At 40.5% G+C, this 22,874-nt stretch overlaps 1 protein-coding gene across 10 annotated transcripts in view; it reads left to right on the forward strand.

Moving 5' to 3' along the window:
* Positions 1–22,874, forward strand: part of LOC116049006 (RNA-binding protein with multiple splicing-like) — a 35,406-nt gene that overhangs the window by 9,443 nt on the left and 3,089 nt on the right. For 2 of the 10 annotated variants that reach the window (XR_004104787.2, XM_031298345.2), the window contains exons 2-8: positions 4,257–4,334; positions 4,893–4,931; positions 7,398–7,460; positions 10,225–10,375; positions 13,287–13,414; positions 15,385–15,527; positions 16,130–16,193. Coding sequence is in view for 3 of the 10 variants with exons in the window: in XM_031298345.2 (XP_031154205.1) it covers positions 4,257–4,334; positions 4,893–4,931; positions 7,398–7,460; positions 10,225–10,375; positions 13,287–13,414; positions 15,385–15,527; positions 16,130–16,193 (666 nt within the window). In the remaining 7 variants the exon portion in view is untranslated. Of the gene's footprint in view, positions 1–4,256; positions 4,335–4,892; positions 4,932–7,397; positions 7,461–10,224; positions 10,376–13,286; positions 13,415–14,238; positions 14,375–15,384; positions 15,528–16,129; positions 16,200–22,874 lie in introns of those variants that run through there. The other 8 variants (XR_004104789.2, XM_031298349.2, XR_004104792.2 and 5 more) reach the window with 6 other exon arrangements.

A 22,874-nucleotide genomic window follows, 5' to 3' on the forward strand; every position in this document is an offset into this window, starting at 1 on the left:
TGAGGGTTTGTTGCACTTTGGTTTTACTTTCAAATGAAGTAGTTTGAATAACCTGGCTAAACCGTTGGCTTGTTTACAACCTGTCTGAGTGATTGGGTTTCTTGCCCTGTTGGACTTTGTTTTAGCACTATCCTTGTGCCCCGAGTAGGGCAGAAATGATTGTTGGATTTGTTGATTGACAGAATATTCAGCTATTTTCATAATTGATTAATTGTTCCAGTAATTTTCAAGCAACAATGTCAACCATTCTCTGGTGGCTTCTCCAGTGTGAATATTTGCTGCTTTACTGAGTAGATAGTAGACTAAATATTTTAGGGTTTTGGACAGATAAAACAAGGACTTTGATAATGTCACCTGGGAAAGTTCCCAGATCTCAGAAATTACTTTCTTAAGTATCACAACCCTTATCACAACAAATAGAAACAAAAACTATCTTAAAACAAGATCAAAGTTATACTTTAAGATAATACTTCACAGACCGCTCACCCTCCTTCTCCAGCCTTAGGGTGGAACCAGCAAACCTTTAAGGTGCAATGATAGAGTATCAATAAGGTGATGACCTCATCTGGGGCTTGTGAAGTCAAGGATCTCTGATTAGAGGTGCATTGATCCCCTGGGACTTGCTGCAGAAGTGGCCTTAATAGCATGTAATGTTTTTGGCCTGAGGCTCCACACTCTGCTGTACTCCGCTAAGGCGTTGCCAAGGAACTGCACTGGTACGCCGGCTGTGAAGTACTCAGCTGGCTTGTGGTAGGTGAGGCTGCTGTTTTTAATCGAAGCCTGCCTTCGTGTTGGTGTGTGCGCACGCCATAAATGGTCAATGATTCAAAGGCCCATACCAGGCCACTCAGCACTAGGGAAATGTAGGTATGTAACTCACGAGGAACCAATAAAACAATGCTTCTAAAACTCAATAAAACAGCGGCTTTATCTTAGCCTTTTAGGAATCTGCAGAATCTGCTCAACCCCTGGCTTGACCTCCAGTTTAGGTAACTACATCATGAAACTTCAATATTTCACTTTACCTGGTGGCAGTGTGTTTTACCTTTTCGCGCTAGTCTCGAAGCCAAATAAATTAAGACTGATACTGTAATCAACAGCAGATGTCTGCAGGAGAGAGCTGTTGACACGTTTGTCTGTGAATCATCGCATATCCAGTGTGTGCAGTCAGCTCCACACCAGACACACGGCGAACCGATCATATATCACAACAGCTGACGTCAGGAAGTCTTAGGAATGAGGTTCGACCCAGCCAAGAATGTCCCATTGTTCTGAGTGTGTATTGTTGTGTGTGTTTGTCTTAGCTCGTGCAGCATATCCAGCTCTCAAGCATCTATTGGCCTCATGACCGAAGCCAGGAGTTAAATCAAAGATGGGATCTTACATAACTTGGCAAATGAGTTAGATGACGAGATTTTCTTAAAATGTGTGCCAACATTCTGTTTAAGGTACAATTTGAGGAAATGCTGCAGTCTACGTGATTATCATGTACTGTAATGTTATTTGAAAATTCATATATTTTATATGAATATGTTTTCGAAGTTTTGACTTTGGCATCATTTTGTGGTCATGTCCTGCTTTAATGAGATGTTCACTGAAACCGAAAACAAATACAATGGAAAAAAAAAAAAAAACAGTCCGTAATAGAAGTTTCAAACCTACAGTTTTTAGTTTCAGCACTAATTTCTGTTTCTACTCTATTTTTTACCACCCCACTATTAGTTTTATCAGCATCAACTGTTGTCAGAGACTGTCCTTGTTCGTGTCTGATAGATACCATCCTGTTCTGACTCTTTGTGTCTATATAACCCCATATAAGGAGCCCCTCTAAAAGAGTTTATTTAAACAGAACTGCCAGAGACAGAGCCCAGTGACGACCCTGCAGGGTTCAGCTCGACTCAGATAAGATAAGATGAGATAAGAGGGAAGGTGAGAACGTCGCCGAGGTGAGATATTTTGGCAGGATGGCCGGTTTGGCACTCGCCAACTATTGCTCCCCCAGTTGCTAAGCTCCTTTGTTTGTGTGTTGCTCTGCCTTTGGCATCAGTGGAGCGTATCAGGTTACATGTGGGAATGAGGTGTAGTGTTAGTTTAGCAGTTCCTTTGTCCCCGGAGTAGTGAATCTACTATCTAATGAATGTGGGAGCTACTCTGTGTAATTGCATACCTACAGTTTTATTCTAAATTCGGCCCTAAATGGAATCTGAATGTTGAATAAATAATTTGATTACACATCCAAATCTACTATCACATTGTTGATGTGGGCATGTATGTTGGCGTTGTTGGAAGTCGATTTGATACACACAGTCCATTGTTTGATTTTGATTTCTCACTAAAGCGGTTATTTTCTTGTACCAAGCCAACTTCAATTAGATGATAACTCCAAGTATGAGGTGTAACCAGTGCCCGTTGATTTAATGGAATTGTCCAAAAATGGTAATGTCTGCCCCAGGTATCTTGGTAACACCAACTTGAAAAAGGTAGGGTTTTTTATGTTTCCATTTGTTTCGTAAAGCTTAAGAGAGGTTAAATGCACACGCTGTGTTAATAGAAGATACATTTTGTTGTTTATAGTTAGAAATACCTGTGTTAACTCTCTCCTGTACTTTCCCATCTTTAAGGACAGACACATCTACACTTACATGTAACCTGTTTATTTGCGTCCAAAATGTAACCAGATCTGCATTTGTGAGCTGTGACAGGACCTCTCAACACCTGTGTCTTGTAGTGCTGCTATGTCTGTGTTTACTAAATGTTGCCATTGGTGCTAATGTGTCTGCATATATGTTGAAAGAACTACTGGTGTTCACACAAGCCTTTTTAGACATGGCAGCCAGGTTGTTGATCGTGTAATTTAAGGAATGAGTGCTTTGGCCAATTTACTGAGTCAAACAGTGTCAGTGTCTGGAAGTACCCACAGTATTGGAACCCCATTCTAAAGAATGTTTTACCACTTGCCATTTAAAATATCAGTTCTTAAAGGAATAGGAACAGAGATTTGTTGATTTTTCAGTCTTCTGCTAAGCTAAGTTAACTGGCTGCTGGCCCCAGCTTCATATTGAATGTACATTTATTGTCACTGTTTTTTTCTTATAATAGTAAGAACCTTTTGTGTATCTGAGTCTCTACTTTACCTTAACTGTCTAACAATATTTCTTAAACCATCAGTTTAATTCTCTAGCTTACAAATAACATTCTGCATTTAACACCTCTGCTGTTGTAATTCGACAGTTCTGTTTGACATGTGAGTGGCAGGCCTTAATGAAATAGGTTGCTCAACTGCCCTCTTTACATTTTGGTGCGCAGTAAATGTGTAGTGTGTTCTCTAGTACATACTCCCCATAGTTTCCAAAACAATATTTCAGGTTTATCCCTTTTCTAAGCACATACAGTATGACAGATAAGTTCACCACCCCGGCTCAGCCACTATCAACTGTATCACTTACTCACAGTCTACCTTTTTCCATCTTTCAGGACTTCAGGACTGCCTTTGAGGTTGTACATATGCAGCTTGAAATGTTGGTTTTAGACATTTGTTTTGAAAATAGTAATAAAAGGAAATTTGCACAGATACAATTGAGGTGTTACCATTTAAAATGTTCTTTTTGACAAACCTAAACTTTAACTGCAGTCCACCCAGAGCGATTGCACCACATTCATTTTCTTCTCTATCAACGCACATAACAATAACAACTTATTTAGCTTGAAAGCCCATTTTGAGTCACTCTCATGTTACTCCCTGTGTGGTTTTCCACCTTCTCTGACTCAGTTCGGGCTGCAACAATTACATTTTCCTTTGCTAACATATACATTGTAATTCCCCAGCAATGCCAGCTCAAGTTGAAAAGTTCAAACGTAAAACAGAGGCTAGAGCTGCGAGGAAGGATTGCCATAAAACACAGCAGGCCGTAGATTACACAGGAGAATACAATACACTTACTGTAGAAAGGTGTGTGTGTGTGTGTGTGTGTGTGTGTGTGTGTGTGTGTGTGTGTGTGTGTGTGTGTGTGTGTGTGTGTGTGTGTGTGTGTGTGTGTGTGTGTGTGTGTGTGTGTGTGTGTGTGTGTGTGTGTTGAGCTTAAAGACATCCCCTATCAGTATTTGAAAAGTCTATCATTTAGTGAAATAATTATTTAACTCATGTTCAGTGTCTTTTTCCTCATTACCTCATCTGTTACTGCCAGGTATGCAAGGTAGCTATTTATAACTAGTGGAAGTTAATGAAAAATACATGATCTCTTTCTTGTCTTCCTCAGGTCCGAACACTATTTGTCAGTGGGCTACCACTGGATATTAAGCCGCGGGAGCTCTATCTCCTGTTCAGACCATTTAAGGTATGTTTGTATGTTTTAAATGGATGGGCTGCAGCTATTCTTAGCAGCTTTTCTTTCCAGCAGTCAATGGGACCTCCATTAATGGTGATGAAATAAACGGCAATGGAAACTCTCCTGCGAGGTTCAAGTGTCTGTGTTCCTAAAGCCGAGGTTCAATCACATCTTGATCCTCTGTGTGTGTGTGTGTGTGTGTGTGTGTGTGTGTGTGTGTGTGTGTGTGTGTGTGTGTGTGTGTGTGTGTGTGCACAATTGCTATGCATCTAATCCTTCTCTTGGATAATGCTCATTATATGTACTCTGAGTAAATGGTTTATATCCTTAGCATTGAAAGCAGTAAATCTTGATTAAAGACACAACAATCGGTCCATATGGTCTTCATAAGAGGTCTTTGACTCGTGAAACAACACGGCATAGCCAGTGATAGCCATGCAAAAATATAGAGAATGCAAGTGTTATGCAATATTTTGGCAGAAATGCATATGTATACACAGCAAAAGTCATTTGTCATTGTGAAGAGACACTTTTTCACATTTCTGACATTTTCTTTCTTCGTTTCAGGGCTATGAAGGCTCCTTGATAAAACTCACTTCTAAACAGGTATGTTATAGGCAGCACTGAGGGCTGCGTCTCTATACAATGAAACTGATGAATGAAAACATCAGTCTTTTCATCGTGCAGTTACTGCTCGCATTACCCAATTTCTTGCTCATCAACGCCTTTAACTTTTTGTCTCTTCTTTGTCCTATTTCTTCCCCCTCTCTGTGTTCATGGCTTGTTGACTATGACGGATTAGCACCCTTTGTCAGGAAGAACCTGGAACCGGGGGGGGGGCGAAGGAAAAAAGTGTTGCACCAACTTGCCTTTGGCAGTCGGATAGTATGCTTAGAGTCGCAGACATTCAACTCCGGTGGGATGTGCGGGGATGAGACGGGAAAAGAATTTTGAGGTGTCAAAGCGAGCGTTTTGACAAGAGCAGTACTGACGGTTGAGTTTTGCCTCCAGGGGCGCAGGACTGAAAATGAGCTCAGCTGGCAGGTGTCCACATCCAGATTTAAGCAATTTAGCTTCATGTCAGTGTACTTATTACCACGTCACACTGTTTCCCATAAAGACATGACATGCTCGTTAGAAGGGTTTAGGGTGATTTAGATTGAATGTGCTGAGTATAATACCTCTTAAACTAAGAACAAAGGAAAGCTTTTTTCCGTTGGGGAAATTTGCATGGTTTGGGATTTTCCTTTTTTGTTTCATTGTGGTTGCATGCCGTCAAAAACTTTTTAAAATGCAATTAGCAGCTATTCAAACATATTATTTATATATATATATATATATATATATATATATATATATATATATATATATATATATATATAAGTATCAGTAAGGGTTGTTGTGATACTAATAATGCATTGCTTTTTCATCTTGCACATCATTGTGTTGTGTCGAGTATTTTTGCTAAAAAATGACTTGAAGAGTAATCTGACACCCCCTGGAAATCTTTCTCACCTTGCTGCAGTGATGCACAGGTGACATTACTGTTAGAATGTGGTTACAGGTGCAACAGAGCACACTTCTGACCACGCCCCGCATCACCCAGTTGGGTGGGCTGGAATTTTTCTTCCAGAAAGGGCTGCAAAATACTGCTTTTCAATCTGGTGTTAAGTAACTCTTTTAATGATCATTGATATTGACTAATCGTTGCGGCTATATTTGTGATCGAAAGTTTGCAGTTCAGTCCAAAGGCTACACTGGCCTTCATTTCACCTGCAGGATTAGGTTTATAACATAGAAAATGTGGTCTGTCCGTGTTTTGCTCTTTTTGTTTTGACAGTTTAATAAATAAGTCAGACACTCAGCAACTCTTTGTGCACTTTGGCCTCTCTTTGCACCTCCCCACCTTGCTTCATATTTTCATAATGACCATCTTACTCATGACCGATGTCAGCTGATGCTGTTGTTCAGGTATTGCAAAGCGCCACACATTCCTCAGGCTGTCTTTGTTTTGAGTGACTCTCCCCCCCGACTAATGGTAATGACAATGGCGGCACAAATCAATCGTCCTTCCAGTCCGAGAACACACAGCCATCTCCATATATAGCAAGAGCCAGATCTCAGACCCTTTCTATTTATATTCCTGTTATGCTTCCTCCTTCTGACGTCTTCACTTAGTCCTCCTTTCTTTTTTCATCTTTCTTTTCCCTTCTCCTCCTCTTTCTCTACTTGTTCAAAACTCCCATAACCCAAGACTGCTTTTCCAGATCACACCCAGCAGTGATCCCCCCATGGGAGCAACATGTTTGGAGATTTTGTTTTCTCCCCACCTCCTCTCAACATCGCCATGCACACACACATACACCGCAAAAATGTGCATTCTTTGTTGACAACTGCAAGAGCGGTTAGAAATCTGACAACCAAACCTGCACCTTTTACTATTGCGGGCACTGTGCTCTAGAGTGATTTAACCAGAAAACAAAACAAGCACTGGTGAAATGGATATATTGCATGGTTTTTGATTGACAGGCCTGTTCGAGGAGATCTTAAAAACTATTTCTACCTCTCACTTTCTTTCATTTTTAATCTCACCTTTAACCTCTAAATTTTAATTCTCAAGACCCCCGCCCCCCATTTATCTACTTTTTTCTCTCTCTATCTCTTCTCCTTTTTCAGCTTTCACCCCCCTCTCTGCCCCTCTCACACTCACTCTTAACATGCACTTTCTTGCTCTGACATTGCCCGTATTTGGGCATAGAGGAGCTGAATGATGAACTCTCCTTGTACAATGTAAGTGTCCAGCCTCCATCTCTCTCTCTCTCTCTCTCTCTCTCTCTCTCTCTCTCTCTCTCTCTCTCGCTCTCTCTCTCGCTCTCTCTCTCGCTCTGTCGCCTCAGTTTTATAAACAGGGCAAGAGAAAGAGGCAGAGGGGGGTGGGAATAATATAAAAAAAAAAAAAAGAAATCCTACAAAAAAGAAAAACATGTCTATGTCACTCAGACAGAAATGCCGACTCAGTTTTCTGCCTTAAACCATGTTTCTTCCTTTTGTTCTGTCTTCTTGTCTCCCCAGCCAGTGGGGTTTGTCAGCTTTGACAGCCGATCAGAAGCGGAGGCTGCTAAGAATGCCTTGAACGTAAGTGTCATGCCCTCTTCGTGCTCCTCTCAGGCACCAGCTCGCCGCTAGTATATCTTGTGATGACTTAGAATCGCATCTCTCTGCCTTCTGTGCAAATGCATTTGATATCAAGGAAATCCAAACATTCCTGCATTTCCTATCACATGCTAAAAGACAGAAAAAGGTAGTGAAGACATGCCGTGTCTGCTTTAAATTTGTGTCTAAATGTTTGGATTTGAGTAAATAAAGCCTTTTTCTTAAAGCTTTGCCATGGATCCTGCAAGGTCAGGAGGAACATTAGCTCTTCTTCTACATATAAATAGCAGATATTGATCTAGGGTTTAATTTTAATCTCACTTATTTCAGAATGTAGCTCAGTAGAAAGCCTTGATGAGGCAGAATATGAAACCGAGCCCATCCTCACAGGGTTTTATTCAGCTCACTTGAAAGAAAGTAGGCAGTAATGAATACCAGTTCTCACCCAGCTTTATTTTCCCAGTTTTCTTTTTAAAGGTGTCTAGATATACACCACCCCTTCTAATGCTTCTTAAGTTTTTGTTGATGCCTTTGTCACAGAAAAAGATCAGTTTTACCATCCTCCTAAAGTCGGACCGTGACAACGCAAGTGGAGTCTGTCAACTTTCAGATGTTGTAATATTGGTGCGCATCAAAGGCAGAGCAGAGAGTGGAAGAAAGGATAGAAATAATTTTATTATGAGCCAACAATAGTCTGACTGTTTCCATAGAATCACTCAGTGGGACTGAGAAATGAACAGTGCACTTGTTTTTCGGGGAAAGCTGCGTTCCCCGGGGTCATATGGAGATAAGCCAGATTTTGCAAACATCTATCTGCATATTGAAATATGGGCAAGACAGAAAACCGAGGGAAGGAAGGGGATTTGTTTCCCGTCATAGAGTAGAAATCTTTTAAAAGAACACTTGATTTTCGCACCATTACAACAATTAAAATCATCACCAATGCATACAGAAGTGCATAGAAAAAAAAGACATTTCAAGGTATAGATTCGACACAGTACAAACTGAGATGTGCTCAGGCCTCATTATATCCATGTCCTATCCTTATTATACCTCTGTAGCCTCAACTGGCAGAAGCTGCAAGCGAACTGAGCCAAGGCAATCCTAGTTAATTCCCTCCCCTACATGAGAAGAGTCATCCCTCGCTTGTTTGAGCTCAGCGTTGCCCGAGCCTGCAGGGACGAGCCGAGAAAACCATCCTTCTAGCTCTTTAGCTGTAGAGAACTTTGCTCTTGACTGCTTTTTGATCTCACCTTCCGTTTTTTTTATGCATCTTTTACAGACAATCAAATGAAGTTAATTAGAGGGTGGTTATAGTTGCTGGTGACATTCGGCCTTGTTGCTCCCACAAACAAATAGCCGCTTTGTTTTTTTTGGATGAAGAAGACCTTGGTTTAAGTCACATAAAGATTTTTTATTCCTTCCTATTGGATGTGTGAAGATGAAAAAACAACCTTACCCGGCTTGTTATGAGCACCGGTATATCAGAAGACTTTTAGCATTGGCATCTCAAGAATTTGCCAGAATATTTGGCTCCCTGTAAGCGGTGGTGCTTGCAATATGTCATGGTGAATGGCGGATTTGATGTCATGATATTAAGTTACAGTTACAATTCAGTAGGGAGCATAGCAAGGGCCTGGTGGCTTGTCTGACCGTGGTGTAAATGACATCAGCGCTTGCCAGGTTTGTGTCATCAGGTTATGATTTTCAATTCACCCGTCATCACATGCGTCCAACCAGAATAACACTCTAATCCTACAGTGAGCCCTTTACAACAGCAGGCTTCAGAGTCTAAGCAACTGGAAATGTCCCCTAAACTGCTGAGATTTTGGCAGTAAATTCAGTCATGAAATGCTGAAAAATGAAAAGTATACAAAGTGACAATTCCAGATATCAGCCAGGTCCCTCTTGGCATCTATCAACACACAGCACAGCTGACAATGAAGTGGAAGATGCATGCAGATAACGATCTCCTCCATGGTCTAAATTAGTCTGCTTCATCACTACTTTGAGGCACAAAGCAGCAACTATCAATTGCTCTCCCTTATTTATAACATCACCAATTCCGTGTTGAGCAAAATAATTCATTTTATTATATAATTCATTTTATAATATAATTTGTCAGGTTTTTTAAGGCACACTTGCTACAGCAACAGTAACACGTATTACTGTCAATAATGTGTAACATCATTAAGAGCCATCATGTGGTAAACCCTGGTCTTAGTCAACAAAGACACCTCCCAAGGTGTTGCCTTTGAGTGACTTTCCAGGAAAACGATATCTAAGAACTCTATAAACAACTTGTCTGTGTTCATCATATGCTGACTGGGAACAATATGTGGTAAAAGGAAATTAGTTAATACTCAAATTTGATCAGCACATAAAACAATTGAATCATGCAGAAATCTTCAAATATATGAACTAGTATAGTGTTTTACATTGATTACATTTAAATCATGGATATCTGCAAGTAACGTATCACAATTATACAATGACACAGATCTTTAAAACAGAATATATATATATATATATATATATATATATATATATATATATATATATATATATATATATATATATATATATATATATATATATATATATAAAAAACAATGCAATTCTGATGGAGTCCTGATGATATTTGAGCTTTTTGATCAATTAGTCCAACGGTTCTGTTGTAAGAGCATGGATAAAAGCTTGCTAAGAAACAATATATTTGCTGACACATCTTTCCGTTTGATCTCAGGGGGTCCGGTTTGATCCAGAGATCCCCCAGACCCTTCGGCTGGAGTTCGCCAAGGCCAACACCAAGATGGCCAAGAACAAGCTGGTTGGCACCCCCAACCCCCTTCCCTCCCAGCAGAGCCCCGGGCCACAGTTCATTAGCAGAGACCCATGTAAGTACTTTGACCATTTGTCGTCTTACTTTTTGTCTGTGTTGCTGCCTTCTTTGGCCGTTAGTTGCTCTTGTTTGAGGTAACTGGACAGCTGTTTCCCTTTAAGGATTATTTGTCATGAGTAAAGCAGTTGTGCATCAGCTGTGACTACACATGATAAATGGAGATTCACTTGGCTGCTAATCACTAATAAGTCTCTTTTTTTTGTTTAGCAGTTTTTATTGATTTTCCATTAAACCAAGTAGCATTTTCTACAGCGCATAATGGACCAAATGTAAACAAATATAGTATGGCTGTGCTATACAGATACTAAACAATGTGAAAGATACCCCCCACCCCACCCAACCATCCCAATTTGTCCCTTGAAATCCAGATCATCACAAAAATAATTGTCCATTGAAGTGCTTGTCCAGCTAAGGATTGCAGAAGGAGCATATACAATTTAGCACATTTCTAAATAAGTGATTACCAGTAGAGTAGAGGAAAGAGTGAAAGAAAATAACAAAATAATAATAATAATAATAATAATAAAAATAATAATAATAATAAATAAGATATCTAAGAAAATAAGCCAAGTCAAATATGTAAAAAAACATAAAATAATAATAATAATAATAATAATAATAATAATAATAATAATAAAAGGGAGGGGGGAGGGTGGGGAGGGGTGCTGCCGCTTCACTATGATAGTAACACCTCAGTCATCCATATCTAATGGTGTTTGCAAGCTCTCATAGTATTCTAAAAAGGGGGCCCAGACCTTTCTGAATGTTTGCAAGGAGCCTTTAAGGGTATATCTGATCTTCTCAAGTTTCAGGAAATGCATAACATCTCTAATCCATCTTGTAAAGCTGGGGGGTGCTTGTTCCTTCCAGTAGAGGGAAAAGGGAAAATCCAAATAGGGCACTTACAGGGTTGAGGGTTATGTTTCTTTGAAGCATCTTAGTGTAGGCCCCAAATATGTTGGCCCATAAGTCTCTTTTAATGGTATTGTGTTTGTGCTTCGTTGAAACATTGTTTTCATGTGGAAACAGGTTAATGGAATTTCACTTAGTAATCTGTAACCAAAATTTGCTCCTCCCCAACTCTGTTGGTGATCTGTAAAATGTTTCATTGAAATCAGATTCTGTGCCACGATTGGGCAACTTGAGCAGAGTTCTCCACCTAAACGACACATGCCCCCTGCTAGATTAATGATTCATAAACCGTTCATGTTCACTGTTAGCCATTGCTCTAATTATTTGGACTCAAGGCCTTTGAGTATCAGGCGTGTATGAAATTTGCTAATGCAGCTCTGTACTTTTCTTCCATTTAGTCAACTATTTGTCTAAGGGGCTTAAGGATTCTGCAAGAATCAGCCATTGATAGTTGAACATGGGCCAGCTTTGGTTGTACATTCTTCCTAAATGACCAAACTGCTCTTATCTTGGATCTTTTTTTGCCAGAGAAAGGGTGTGTACTCGGGGGGGCCTCAGTGGAAAATGGAAGGAAACAATTAATGAAACCATGACGTAATCATTAGGAGAGAAATTGCTGTCATTTCCTGATAAGAGATGTTTAAATCAGCCAGTTTTATCATGATAAACAGTGATTAACACTTAGCAGGAGACACAGAGAGCACAGGGAAAATGCTCCTTAACATTGTACGGCTATCTGATGGTTCTCCAATGAGCTGCTGTTTGTTCTGCTTCTGCATTTTAAATGTACACTTACTCTGTACCACTCTGCACTGTCACCTCTGCACTGTCACCTATCTCTTCACTCATGCACTATGCTCTTTTTTCACCGTCACTTTATACTCAGACTCAATGAGTAAATCATCAAATCTGGGATGGTTTCCTTTCATTTTAGTCTGAATTAAGTCAGCTTTTCTGATTTGAGTAGTTTGGTAATCCCTGCCCCCTTAGTGATTGTTGCGACGTCTGTTAAGCTTTCCATTTTCACACGGGACATATGCAGTTCACAATAAAAACAGAGCCTGATTTACCACTCGTAACACAAATGTAGGCTTTTCATTTGTAAATGACAACTGTCAGAGCCATAACTAAATAGCTAATCAATCTGATGTTAGTTTCATGAGTTGGTTGAAAACGCTATCTCCAGCTGACTAAGTAATGCTTCCAGTTGGCTCATTTTAAAACTAGAATTGGGATAAAAGGGGTCCTAAATATGCACTTGATGCAACATTCTAGCTTAATGCAAGATATTGTGCTAACTACTGAGGCTGAAGTTATATGTCTTAGGCAAAAAAGTCTTCATCAGTTCATGTACCATTTAGAAGACTTGTAGTTTAACGCCAACTTAAGAAACAGCGTTGTTCTTGTATTGCAGTGTAGAGCTAGATAGTCCTAGTATTTTAAGTATGATAATACAATGTAAGATCAGGCTGTTTCGTTCTGTTTTCACTTAAAGTTACAAGAGAAAAGGCTTTCAGCATGAGGAATAACCAATATGTTTGTGGACGGCCTTGCTAACGATTGTAGCTTAGTTTTGAGCCAATAAACACACCGTTTAATCTGTTTCACACACTTTCGCTTTTGTGTTTTTGGTTTTGGAAATGTTTAAAAAAAAACACACCATCCTCCAAACTCGATAATAATCTGCCAAGTTTTATCGCTTTCCCTACAGCCCAATGCCCACCGCTTTGGCATGTTGAGAAATTCGAGGCTTGACAGGCCTGCCATGCCTGGTTACGGTTGCTAAGCAATTATTGGACATCGCTGTTTAAGGGGTTTGCGAACGGTCCGTTGGTTCAAAACAAATGAAACGTAAGGAAGCTACTTCAGATACTCACCTGCAGTGCACCTCCACGACCACCTCCCCCACCGCCCCTTCCATCCTGTCTCTCTAGCCACCCACCCATCCACTGGCCACTCTCCTCACTCCACTCCTCCTCTTCTTCTTTCCACAGATGAGCTCACAATGCCCGCTCTATATCCCAGCAGCCCAGACGTGTGGGCATCATACCCGCTGTACCCGGCGGAGCTGTCGCCGGCCCTCCCACCCGCTTTCACCTACCCCTCCTCGCTCCACGCTCAGGTAACCTGCAAACCCATCCCCTCCTCCCCCACCATTACCACCATCACCACCTAGACCACTGGCCCTCGCCTCTTCCTGAGCCCACCGCACAAACACCTGCTGCTGTCAGCCCTGAAATCCCTCTCTGCTCCATCCCACAGACGCACACACCGCACAGTCTGAGCACACACCACACTGTCATTTGCTGATTTACTGATCTACTGATTACCTCTCCGTCTCTACTGCTACTGCTACGGGTTAAACATGTATTGTTTTGAAGTCAATGGGGTAGTTTGGATTTGGGATAATTGTGCTATTTTTCTTACAGTCAGGCAAACTTGTGTAGTCTTGCCTGTGTAATGGGCTATAACAATCACATTATAGCTTAAAACTGTCATTTCTGAAATACTGATGTCATGATAGCCATGTTCATCTGATATGAATGTGCTCCATAAAAGCAGGAAGTGGATCCGGAATTTGATACATCGAATTTGTTTATTGATAGTGAAATAATTGACTTTATAAATATTTAATTTACAGGGTGTAGTCCATTTTTGCAGACATGTAATGCTGTTTTACCCTTCTCTTGAGATGAACTGCTATCTGATCCCATTAACTTCCAGGAATCGAACTAAACTAAACTAATAATCACTGCTCACCAAGAAAGGCATCCATGGGTGTGACTGACTTTTAAGCGCTCTAAGTAGGAACAATAGAGAGATCCCAATAATTCAAAATGGCACGTTTCTACACTAGAAGTTGAATGACCAATTAATGCTGATTGCAACCAGTCACTAGCTCTCTGACTCTCACTCTTACCATGTCACTTTATTTATCCCAATTAGAGGCATCATCCGTACAACTGAAAGCTTCAGTGGTTTGCATCATCATTTGACCATCACCTACTTCATTATTAAATCCCTCCTTTTCAACCAACCATGATCCAGTTTATTGAGGCCTTCTAATCTGCACAGCTCCACTGTGAGTTCACATAAGAGTTCATTATTGATCTCTTGAAATTCTTCTCATGGAGCCTGTTTGTTGCTGGCTGACGCTAATATGATCTCAGTATTAAACGTACTGTTTCTGAATTCTTGTTTGTTGATTGGTTTTTAAAGCTTGCAATGATTTCTCCGTACATACATGTTACAGTATCTGGGTTATTCCATGTCTTTTATCTCTGCTAGAGAGTCTATATATTATATTACCATACATAATACAGATAACAAGGTTATTTAAGTATAAAGGCCCCTAGCAAAGATACTAAAGCTAAAACTCAGATGATGTCAGAATTTAAAATGAGTGCGAGATGAATCTGCCTAGCTGGCATTTTTTCACATGTGAGCACACACTGACACAAAGAGAATCTGGCTTTGAGATTTCATTAGGGGGTTATGGGTAATGGTAGCATCTCACAACTCCGTTCTGACCTTGAATAGATGCTGATGTGAGACATAAAAATATGTATATTAACAGGTCTTATGACGCACACAAAAGACTACATGATCAAATCTATTTTATGTTAACATGAGTTCAGCTCTCTGGCTCCCTGGTTAATCAGCTGCTGTCATCTTTTCTAGTGAGAGTACACTTATCTCATTTGATTGCTAAATGTAAGCAACTGGCTGCTAGCAAAGCAATAGATCTCAGAAAAACAATAAGTCCTTCTGTTGTAACTGTCTTGCTGTAACTCATATTTACAAGCTAATATCAAAAATTAACTAAATGAGAAAGAATAACTAAAAAGCTTTTAAGGAAGTTTTTGGCAAATATGCTTTTTCGCTTTTTTTGCCGGGAGTTAGATGAGAACATTTATACCATTCTCATGTTTTTATAGTAAATATGCAGCCACAGCCAGCAGCTAAGGCTTCGTTCGGACTAGATCAGTCTCCCCGGCGATTCGCCGCAGGGTTGTGCGACGGTAGGAGTGTCACTTAAATGGCTTAGTCTTAAAATAGACTTTATATTTCACAATTATTGTTTTCCGTCAGATCGTTTATAGATCTCAACATTTCCGACCGCACTTGAAGGCAGCGTCATTTCACGGAGAAAGAGAGAAAAGAGACGGAGCGACTGTGCTTTGTGCTGGAGCTTTTTACAGGAAACAGTCAGCTGTTACACAAACTCCTGGGCAGTTAAGTGCTTGTGTTTCGTTTTATACCCTCATAGTGTTTTAAAACTTTCTTGTAGTAGCGATAGAGGCAGTGATGTTTACTGTTTACTGTACAGGACCAGCCTCCAAACGCACTACCATTTATGATTGCCGGGTACATGATTGGCAGCGTGCCGGTTTTTTTTCGGCTCCCCCCCCTGCGGCCCCCACTGCCAAAATTAAAAAATAAATGGGAACACTTTCGCCGGACCTTCTGAGAAACGCCTGAGTGTATGTGAACCCGGCCTAAAGATTGAAAATGGGGTGGGGGGGGGAAATCAGATCAGGTAGCCTTCCTTGAGTCCTGTCATCACACTGAGGTTGACAGGCAACCAGCAGAGACTCCAGGATGTCACTGCACATGGCCAAGAAAGCAAATAAGCGTATTTCTCAAAATTTGAAACTACTCCTTCAAATGTCTTTATTCCTTGAGGTTACAGGATTTTAGTACAGCAAAAGTACTCAATAAATTGAATATTACATTACAGTTTGTATGAATACATGTATGAATTGTATATAAACATATATTTGTATGCATGTATTTGTGCGTGTGTGTTAATGTATGTGTGATTACGTGTGTTTAGATTCGCTGGCTCCCACCTGCAGATGGAACTCCTCAGGGATGGAAGTCCAGGCAGTTCTGCTGAAGTATGTGTGAGTAACATCACACACAAACACATACACACACACATGTATGTGGGTGTACATGGGTGTACATTGTGCCTTGCCATGAAAAAACTGAAGTAAATGTTATGACACATGGTTTAAACAGGCACTGAGATATTCCTAAACATATGCCGGGAATATCACAGGGTGTTACTCCATGCACATGGCGTGTCCGTCAAATGAGCAACCCTTTTTTCTTGCCCTCAAACCTCACATGGAAAACCTCCATTCAGCTAGCTGCTGAACTAACCAGCTAATTAGTCCTATTTCTGCTAGCTGACTTCAAATACAGACATGAAACACAAAACAAATTAGCCTTTTAGAAGTAAATGTGTAAGTGTAAAGCCCAGTGGGTCAATGGAACCCCAGCCAGTCCTCGCACATCATCATACAACATAAAAGATGCGATTTTAAAAGGGAACTCCATTCTTTTCCCGACTTAGGTCACAGGGTAGAGAAGGTTGACTTTTCCCACTGATGTGATGCTTGATCTCAGGCATCAAAGGCTGCAAGTCAAACAGAATATACAACAAGCTCTGATGCCGACGTTTTAATAATGCGGACGGAGTAGAGCTCAGCAAATATGACTAAAATTCTAATATCAGCTGCTTCGATAGGTAATGTTATTATAACCAGTGGTGAAAGTCATTCAGTACATTCACTCAAGCACTGTGCTGATTTGAGATACTTGTATTTCTATTTTATACTCAACTACAACTTACAATTCAGAGGTACTTCTTACATTTATTTATGTGTGCAGCTTTTGAGTCCAAAACAAATTCCCTAAGGGGACACTAAAGTATATCGTATGGTACTACATTTATTTGACAGCTGTAGTTCGTAGATACATTTTGGTGCTACGTCTACATACACAACATTGACATGCTATCACCTTATGATGTTGTGATGAATGTGGCCGCAGACACAGAGCAACATTAGCATTCATTTGGAGTCGTGTTTCAGGTGACCTGACCATTGTAGGTCCAATCTCTCTCCTTTTTAGCTCTGTTTTAGTCTTAACTCTTGGAAGTATATATATATATATATATATATATATATATATATATATATATATATATATATATATATATATATATATATATATATATATATATATATTACATTCTATTTTTATCTTTATTAATACATAGTGTGTATATGTTCATACTTATATTGTTTATATTCTTTTTATCCGTATATTTAGAGAATGTGTGACATGCACCAACAACACCATGACAGATTCTTTGTATGTGTAAAAAACGTACTTGACAATAAATCCAATTCTAATATCTTGCTATTTAGCTGTTAATAGTTAGCTAGTTGCTAACTCTATTTACCATTTGGTGCCTGGCAGGTAGCATACAGTCAGGTTATCAGAACGTTTTTCGCTGCAAACAGCCGCTTGCTATGTCTAGAAACAACATTAAAGAAAGCAGTAAGAGTGAACCAAAAACAATTTGCAGGCCGTTAAACCAAAACGACGAGCTGGAAGATGCTAAAATGCTTTGCAGAGCTGAGGGGTGATAATTCTCTCTGGGTTCATCACTACAAGCGACCCCTTTCACATTATATGTAATTTAATTAGTTCAGCTTTATTTAGAGGATCTGAGTACTTCTTCCACCGCTTATAATGAACTGATTATGATTCTCTTCAATTTCAGAACAATTCATTGATGTACATTAAGATTATACATGCTGAGTAGGTTTTGTGGAGGATCAGATGTTATACTTATTGGTTCTACAGATCTGCCTACTACTGGAAACACTTAATATCCATTATCCAAATACTATCTATTGCACTTGTATGTGAAGGAAAGTTTATTACTGTGCACACGCTCTAACATAGCCATAAAAAAAACACTGAATATTGTCATATAATCATGTTGGTACTGTACAGCAGATATTAGGGCATGTTTGTCATTTTGTCAAGCTCTGGCAGGATGAAATATATTTTTTAATTTAAGAACATTTTTTGGCATTTTCGCACTATGAAAAAGTACACAGTGGAGAATTATAAATGCAGAAAGAGACGGAGGATGTGCTGCTCCAAAGGTCGTAAATGTGGAATATGCACCATGAAGTGCTGAGGTATCTGGGTACTGCCGGAAGGGCCATTTTTATGAGTCTTTATTAAAAAAAGGATTAGCATGGGGCTAAAATAAATGGGGCTTTATTTAAAAATAAATTGCAGGTGAATTAATTATAGTGGAGCTGCAGATAGTACACAGAGCAGTTGGGATTCTAATAAGTGCTGAGATAAGTACATGAGTCAACTGTAACCATGCATGAGCTACACAGGCCTCGCTCTCTGGTTCAGACCAACTAAACGCTGTTGTGCTTGTAGAAAAACAAAACCACAAAGCACAACAAATCCCCTGCTAGCCTGTGTATCTGTGTTGTGTGTGTGTGTGTGTGTGTGTGTGTGTGTGTGTGTTTGCACTTGGCGCCAGTCGCACTGTCACCACTAACCTCCCTCCCAGTGCCTCGGGACAGGAAGAAACATGTTCTCCCGACCCCTTAGGGAGTGAGTGGGGAGTGGATGTGTAGCATGGAGGCTACCATTCATCAAGCTGTTGATTTGGTGCTAGTCCTGGACTGTCCTCTTCTAACCCTGCATCATAGCTGACTTATCTATTTCCAAAGACTGATACATACTGCATGAGAAAAAAAGCGGTTGGAGTAATTTGATGTTTTGGGGGATTTTGTCTCCGTCAGGGGGGTAAAGGAGGAAGGGAGTGGAGGAGGGAGGGGTTTTGAGGAAGTAATTATTCCTCTATCAAACCAGGAGGAAGTCGTTTGGCCGGTCAGGCTGCCCCAGTGGATATTAGTCCCTCAATGAAACAACAACATCCATCTCAGTATAGGGTGAAGTGCAGCTGAGACATCAAGTCGGAATATTGCGATAATTACAGGCCACTGCATCAGATATACACATATGCAACACACTCAAATCATGTAGTGTGCAGTGTACATGCCCAATCATAAGGCCTCTCACAGGCAAGCGCAAAACAGCATGCACGCAAACAAAACCGTTCAGGTCATCCAAATGTCAAATAACTGGAGAAAAGGCTTACATCTACTGGTGTATGCTTTCAAGATAGTTTCTGTTTAGTTGTCCATGTTATGATATATCTGTCATTGAGTACCATTGAGGTGAAAGGAATTTTGTTGGTGGTAGTCATAACATTGAAAACGTACACATAGTAAGTAAGTCTGCAGCTTCATGTTACTCCGAAACACAGTTTTCTCTGGAATTACGTTTTCTAAAGAAAATTGTCATATATAAAAATATAAGAAAAATATTAGATATATCAATGCGTATCACTTTCCAAAACACTTCCAAAGACTTCTTGGCATTCCCCAACCATGCCATAATATGTATCAACAAAATTATTGGAGCATAGTTCACACTGAACAACATCTAAAGGCAAGCTGAACCTGTAATTTAAGCGATTGGTCCACATTAGGTTTTATTTCCAGTATCCATCAGCATGTTCATTTAATGTAAATTACTTTTGCATGCGAGCATGACATCTGCAGTGTAGTGGTGGTTGTAGCTTAATCACACTGGGAAACGTTTGTATAGTAAAATCTATGCGACTCAGGGTACACTGTATTTGTATAGTAACCCTAATTAACAAAGAAATGCTGGTCATTTCCTACTAACAGTCAACTGTCAGTGTTTGTGTTTGTCCCTGACATTTTGCAGCTTTGCAAACAAACAGCTTGTGTTTTGTTTTTTTAACCTTCCTTTCTGTTCAGTGGATACAGTCAAGTTAGAAACAGTCACTTGATGTCTTTATGCGGTCTCTGACGGGGGTGTTACTTATCTGTGCAATGCAGTCCGCTAGGCATTGTGCTTGGAAAACACTTGAAACCATTTTAGCTGCAAGACAACAAGAATAAACTTGAACTGAGGTTACAGAGATAAGCGGTCTGTGTTGCACGACTGTTGTACAATCCGTCTGCTATTGATGGGTCATGTGTTCATTGAAAAAGAGGCTGCGTTTCTGAATTGCAACTCATGCTGAAGGCGTCTGGTGACAGCAAACCTTCACAATGGGAATTCAAAGTAGCTTCCAGCGCTACAGTTCTGGGAGGCTTGTGGTTGTCTTGGCATCTGACGAACGGGGACCGCTCACGGTCAGAGTATGTGGCTTTCCTAATCAACTGGCATCCTGCCTGTCAAAGAAAGTGCAATTCTGAAATGTTCATTTACAGCAGTGTCATTCATGGCAGTTTAAACAGGTAGTTACCCACTGCGGACTCTTTAAAAACATATTACAATGTAAGTTTTTGTTATTGTTATACCACTGGAGGCTTGGGCTAGTCATTCATGTTGAATGTTTTTGAAGCAGAATTATATTTGACATTCATGCTCTGGCACGGAGCTAGATCCAAAAACAACCTAATAGTGGACATTAATGCCTAGTGAACTGGAGGGAAAGGTAATCCGGATTTTCCATCTGACAAGACATGGTGGGGGAGTGTAGTGAGTGTGAATCGTGTGTGTGTGTGTGTGTGTGTGTGTGTGTGTGTGTGTGTGTGTGTGCCTGCCTGCCCTGAGGAGCTTTTTGGCCAATAGCCTGACAAAACCAATGGTTCCTGTGCAATGTTGGACTAACTCCCACTGGAGAGCTGAGGGCCAGCTGGGGCCCCTTCTAATAAGGAAGTGGGACTCTATTCCTTAACCCCCCACTGACACATCACACACACACACACACACACACACACACACACACACACACACACACACACACACACACACACACAGACAGTATAGCTACACTGTGGCCTTGTCCCTGCACCGGGTCTCAGGAGCTAGATACATGTCAGCAGCTGCATTCATCACCACCTCAGCTCCAGCAGCTATTGCTGGTATGTGAGAAACACAGCCAGGGCCTAAAGGCTTTTCTCCGGATTAAAGGGGCTTCAGACAGGGCTCTTTTTCATGGTCGTGCTGCACAGGTAGAAATCTTAAAGGACCGTACGAGTGTTTGGTAACTTGGCTGATAATATCAACTGCACAAATGTATCTATCTATTTTGACACGATTAAATGCAGACTTGATTTGAATTTAAGAGTAAATCGATTCTCATAGCATACAGTGATGCTAGATTGGGTGCAAAAATACATCCAACGGTCTAAAACACAGCAGCGTGGTCCTTAAACATGGTCTACAGACGGTGGAGAGCTAGAGCAAAGCACTATGACATTTTTTGTATACATTTAAACAAGTCTTCTCTCTCTTCATTTGCAGCACAAGATCAATGAACACTGATAACACAGATGGGAACGTTTTCTGCATGAAGCCTAGCTGGGAAAAAAAAAGAAAAGAAAACAGTGCACACATTCAAGAGAAACTGAGTCGCCTCCCACATTCTCAAACACTACTTGTTTATCTTACATTACGCGTCTGGGCCGAGTTATTGGATGTAACACATTAAGCTCGCAAATCACTAAACCTTTCCCTAATCCGCACAGACATGTTCAATGATCAACCCAATCTTTAACCTTGGTGTCTCAGCCAGAACAAATAGGGTGGCCTGGAAGTATGCGTCTCATCAGCTTAGCCAAGCGGCTGTATAACACATCGATTCCCTCTTCCTTGATTGAACGCGCAACAGGGCATTAGCTAGGCCAGCCGTGCACCTTCCGAAACGCGCTGTTCTCTGAACGGGGAACAGTTCTCAACCCGTCTCCCTTCTTTCCCTGCAACAGTCTGTCTCCCTCTTTCTGTCTCTTAAGGTCATGTTTGGTTTACTAATTGTTTATTGTTCCAAAGAGTCTCCCCCCTCCGAACCCGAGTTTCCACGGTCTCCAAGACATTTCTATTTTTGGTGATACATCTGGGGGTTGGTCAGGGGTCAGAGTGTTGACCTTTCTCTTCGGTCTGCTGGTGGGGCGGGTAGTGGAGTTGTGGTGGAAAGGAATCATGGGAGATACGGTTGTTAAGCAGAAGTTCAACGCAAGTATTTAAGACTATTGTCAGCTGACATCCTGTGTGTCACATTTGGACTTTGAGCTTGAAAGATTTTGCAAAAGATAGCAAAACTATCTTTTTGAAGGGTTAGTCTGCTGATTTTACATGTCGTAATCAGTTTACTGGTTGGAGTGTGTGCTAAACATCCTGGGAAGACAGTCTTGTAATGTCTTCTGTGGCTCTGGAGGAGCTTTGTTGAGTCTGAGAAAATGACTTTAGAGACATCGCTCTCGGCGTGGGCTTGAAGGCTACACTTTTAGAGAATGCCTGCATTACAAACAAGGGGGTGTGAAGTTTAAAAAGTGTGTCCGTTTACCAGATAGAGAGCATCAAATGAAAGCTTGAGTTGCATTATGGGAAGTGTAGGACAGGATCCAGTGTTTTTGAAGCTTGACCCATTTTAGGGACTCAAAATCATGATATTGCTGCTTCTGCTCTGTCAATTTTCTTTCTCTCTCTCTTTTAAGTCCCCCAACTTTAAGGAAGTGCATAAACCCTAAATTGATGGAGTATCCCTTTAAAGCTCAGCTTAGCTCCAAACACAGCTGTACTTTGCCGTAACAGTCATGAAGAAGCTTTGGATCATGAGGTCCTGTGTGGTTTGAGTGAAGCTCTTAAGTTTGAAGGATTTGGCAAAGGTTGCAGTGTATTACCTGTCTTTTTAATTAATTTATATCTTT

Source organism: Sander lucioperca, chromosome 17, assembly GCF_008315115.2.
Source record: "Sander lucioperca isolate FBNREF2018 chromosome 17, SLUC_FBN_1.2, whole genome shotgun sequence".
In the NCBI taxonomy this organism is placed as follows: domain Eukaryota; kingdom Metazoa; phylum Chordata; class Actinopteri; order Perciformes; family Percidae; genus Sander; species Sander lucioperca.